At 39.9% G+C, this 4,466-nt stretch overlaps 1 protein-coding gene across 1 annotated transcript; it reads left to right on the top strand.

Annotated features, from left to right (window-relative positions):
- The first annotated feature begins 284 nt into the window (after positions 1 to 284).
- On the top strand, positions 285 to 4,182 carry LOC132701081 (glutamate receptor ionotropic, kainate 2-like). The gene is made up of 13 exons (XM_060668749.1): positions 285 to 460; positions 533 to 823; positions 876 to 1,083; positions 1,134 to 1,332; positions 1,385 to 1,636; positions 1,687 to 1,905; positions 1,956 to 2,156; positions 2,210 to 2,294; positions 2,349 to 2,625; positions 2,682 to 2,889; positions 2,972 to 3,197; positions 3,251 to 3,366; positions 3,420 to 4,182. Exons 1-13 carry the CDS (start codon positions 388 to 390, stop codon positions 3,813 to 3,815), a joined length of 2,751 nt encoding a protein of 916 aa, XP_060524732.1. The 5' UTR covers positions 285 to 387; the 3' UTR covers positions 3,816 to 4,182.
- The last annotated feature ends 284 nt before the right edge of the window (positions 4,183 to 4,466 follow it).

Genomic DNA, 4,466 nt, shown 5'->3' with positions numbered 1-4,466 from the left:
TCTCATACCCGTCAAGTCATAAAATTTTGTTCCGGAAGTTTCAGGTCTCTATTTTGGTTCGAAATTATATTCCCCTTCTGTTTCTGGCGCATTCGCCATTATATAACACAGAATAAATCGATTCAGTATAATTCCAACGCCATGGAAGCGACCAACAAAATTAAAGTGCCTGAAGAAACAACGCAACCGCAGAAATTCCAGAACCAATATTTCCATAATTTTAATTTGCGAAGTGTCGCACTCTGAAAGCCGCGCAATTCGGCTATTAATAAAACTCGTCTTGGTTTAAAATTAGAAAGCACAAAGCGCCTTTCAGCGACATATACGCTGGACTTTAGTACGATGTGTGTCACTGTTTACTAACACCATTTATTTATCCGCGTAGTAATGTTGAAATGGGCATTTGTTATTAACCTTTTCTTCAGCTGCGTTTGGTGTCAAGATTCGGAATACGCCATAGGTAACTCACCCTACTAATGTCAATTTGATTTTCGCCTCCCCAGATGTTTAAAACTTTGACTCTTGTCTTTAGTCGGTCTCTTCGAAGATGGGGAAGATCCCGCCAACGAAAAAGCGTTCAACTATGCCATTGAGCAAGTAAACGAAGAGTGGGGTACATCTCGGTTGAGTAACCTCAATTACTATCTCGCTCCAGATGATTCATTCCCGGCTATCAATCTCACTTGCCATTTGGTGACCAATTCCGTTGTCGGAATCTTTGGCCCCAAATCCTTATACAACATCTACGGTGTTCAATCTGTGTGCGACGCTAAAGAGGTACCTCAGATCCTGTCGAGATGGATCTATGATCCACTTAGATCAGGTACACTATTCAATATCATTGTGGAAACCACTAGCAAGTTTTGATATTTCAGACAACGCTGTAAATTTTTACCCACACGCGTCTTTGCTCACACAAGCATACAAAGATATCATTACCAAATGGGACTGGAAGGCGTTTACTGTATTGTACGAAGACGACGAAAGCCTATTGCGTCTATCGGACTTAATATTAACTTCGAAACGGGAAAATAGAGTAGTCAACGTGGAACAGTTGGATAAAGAAGGCACTGGAAACTACAGGTTCGTTAAACTTCCTTTCGACATCATTTTATATATAACGAATGTTTTAGACCCGCTCTAAAAAGAATATGGAAGTCGCAACAAAAATTCATTGTACTCGACTGTCACATTGATCACTTGGTGGAAGTTCTTACCCAATGTCAGCAAATCGGTCTTATAACTAGCGACTACAACTACTTGATTACCAATCTCGACGCCCACACTAAGGAGTTGTCGCCCTTCCAGTACAGCGAAACCAATATTACGGGGGTAAAATTTGAGGGTTTTCAGAGAGTTTAAGATTAAATGATGATAATTTTAGATCAGAATTATCAACACAGACTCCAAAAGAGTCCAGACTGTTAGCATGGCTCTTTTCGAAGATTCCTTTTTCCCGTTAGAAGCCGCTTCGCGTCTACCAACCGAAACTGCACTAATTTACGACGCCGTGATGATGTACTCCAAACTACTTCGAGATGTTGAAGAGTCGGAACCTCCTCTAGGTGTACCTTTGGACTGCTACGCTCCAGGCAGTTGGAAATATGGATACACATTAATGAACTTATTGAAAACGGTAGCTAGCCCTTGAAGCTCCTCTATGGTACCTATGCGTTTGTCTTCCAGGCGAGTTACAAAGGCCTTACAGGAAATATTCAATTCAACCAGGAGGGTCACAGGAGTTCTTTCGGGCTTCAGGTGTACGAGCTTAGGGAAGGGGGCATTATTGATGTCGCCTACTGGAACTCGTCAACTGGTTTAAACATGACCAAGAATTACTCGCCACCCGTAGTCGAAGACCAGGACAGCATGCGTAACAAAACTTTTATCATCGTCATCACCCTGGTGCGCATGCGATGTCTCCCTCGCTTTCAAATTGAGTAGACACGTTTTAGACTGATCCGTACGGTATGCTTAAGGAGACGTCGGAACAACTGGTAGGCAATGATCGATATGAAGGATTCAGTATGGACTTGATACATGAGCTTTCCTTACTGGAAGGTTTTAATTACACATTCACGGTGCAGGAGGATGGAGCTAATGGTAAAAAGGTGGGGGAACGGTGGACTGGTATGCTGGGTAAAGTCATATACGGGGTAAGTACTGTTTAATTAATCGCCTAATAAAACACTTAAGTTTTGCCTTTTAGGAAGCTGACATGGCCATCACAGATCTGACGATAACATCAGAGCGAGCAAAGGCGGTTGATTTCACTTCACCATTTATGACGCTGGGTATTTATATGCAATGGACTATAAATAACATTCCAACCTGTTTCTATATTATAGGGATTAGTATTCTTTTCCAGAAGCCCTCGAAAGCTCCGCCGAACTTTTTCTCTTTCGCTGAACCATTCGCGTTGGACACTTGGATAGCATTAGCAGTAGCCTTTTTCGTTGTTTCTCTGTCGTTCTTCCTTCTAGGTAGAATATGCCCGGACGAATGGACCAATCCCTACCCTTGCATCGAGGAACCCGAATTCTTGATTAACCAGTTTAGTCTCACAAATTCCGTTTGGTTCGCAACCGGCGCCATGTTGCAACAAGGTTCGGAAATTGCACCAATGTAAATGCAATCGATGCGGCTTAAGCAAAGTCCAACTTAATGGATTGTGATTTCAGAGCGATTCCAACCAGATTAGTTTCTGGCGTTTGGTGGTTTTTCGTGTTGATTATAGTGGCCTCGTATACAGCTAACCTTGCCTCGTTCCTCGTGACGGAAAACAACCTCGAACTCTTTACTGACGTCCAGAGTTTGGTCGAGAAAGCCGAGGAGCATAAAATCCGTTACGGGGCTAAAGCAAATGGCGCCACTTTCGATTTCTTCGATGTACGTAAACTGTCAGCATAATTGTTGATTCCGGTGCACACTTTTTTTAATTATTTACTTGCTGTATTTTTAATATTATAAGAAAAGTGAAGGCAATGAACTTTACAAGAAGATAGCGAAGCATATGAAAGACCACCCCGAAGATATGCCGACTGACAACAAGATCGGCATAGAGATGGCTGAATCGATGAGGTATGCTTTTTTCATGGAGTCCATTTCTATAGAATACACTACCCAAAGACATTGTGACCTGAATATGGTTGGAGATAGACTTGACGAGAAAGGTTATGGCATCGCTTTGAGGAAAAGTAGGTCTGTCGGTTCAACGGGTGGAATCCAATCAACTCTTGGTACGTTTCAGATTCGCCGTACAGAACGAGGTTGAGTACGGCCATACTTAAACTTCAATCATCCGGGGTGATCGATAAAATCAGAAAGAAGTGGTGGGAAGAAAGAAAAGGAGGGGGACAATGTACGGTAAGTGGTTCGCCATATTGCTCGAGAATATATCCAACATGGAGTCTTTCTAGGGAGATGCCGAGGAGACCGAAGCTACCCCGTTGGACCTTCAAAACGTCGAGGGAGTGTTTTACGTCACGGTGTTTGGAACAATCATGGGTGCTACTCTCGTCTTTTTCGAATACGGGTTTAGCATTCTGAGAATAAGCAAAAAAGCGAAAATAACTTTTCGGGAAGCGCTGAAGCAAGAGCTCAAGTTTTTTGTTAAATTCAGCAGTAACGTGAAACCTGTCATCGGTTCCGGATCGGAAGAGGACGATGAGAAATTGCACGAAGAATCGCAGCCCAAATCCGAGTCCAATAAGTCCAAAACTAAATCGGAGACACCGAAGACCACCATAACGGACAATGGACATGAACGACCTTACGGGTTTGTGGTACCAAGAAGCCACGGCGAATACCCTTAGACTGGTCTAAGTAGAATTGTTTAGTGAAGTAACAATAAATCCGTTTGGGATATACATAGGAGAATTAAATTTATTATTACCCTATGCAAAAGCGTTTATACTGTTCTTGTGCTTGTTCCAGCTTTGTTGAAAACCTAATCCCAAAGAAGATGAGTTTAATATATATCGTTATATTAGCAATAAAATAAAAAAATAAAAAAACTGTTAACGTTTTCAATTCGGGTGCCGTTTTGTATATGTGAATTCAAGGTCATAAATTTTGTTAGTGTGTAAGTTATTAATTGTATCAAGTCAATTCAACGTTCTGTGAGGTTTTTGCATCTCCATCCCTGAAGGCATTTTTTTATGCGACAACGAATAAGATGAAAGAAATTTTTCTGTTAACCTTGCTTTTGAATTAAAAATTTATAGTTAAATATATGGAAGACACTTGAAACCTAATGTCATATTTGAAGGCAAAATCTATACATACACACACACACACATATATATATATATATATATATATATATATATATATATATATATATATATATATATATATATATATATATATATATATATATATATATATATATATATATATATATATATATATATATATATATATATATATATATATATATATATATATATATATATATATATATA

This window comes from Cylas formicarius, unplaced genomic scaffold (assembly GCF_029955315.1).
Source record: "Cylas formicarius isolate icCylForm1 unplaced genomic scaffold, icCylForm1.1 PGA_scaffold_4__25_contigs__length_36172078, whole genome shotgun sequence".
Lineage (NCBI taxonomy): Eukaryota > Metazoa > Arthropoda > Insecta > Coleoptera > Brentidae > Cylas > Cylas formicarius.
This window is presented reverse-complemented; position numbering and strand designations above follow the sequence as displayed.

Bases quoted from the DNA above. Each gene is read 5' to 3' on its own strand.
- LOC132701081 (XM_060668749.1), top strand. From the start codon at position 388: ATGTTGAAATGGGCATTTGTTATTAACCTTTTCTTCAGCTGCGTTTGG. The intron at 2,626-2,681 runs GTAAATGCAATC...TTGTGATTTCAG, and splicing joins GGTTCGGAAATTGCACCAAT to AGCGATTCCAACCAGATTAG. The intron at 2,890-2,971 runs GTACGTAAACTG...TAATATTATAAG, and splicing joins CCACTTTCGATTTCTTCGAT to AAAAGTGAAGGCAATGAACT.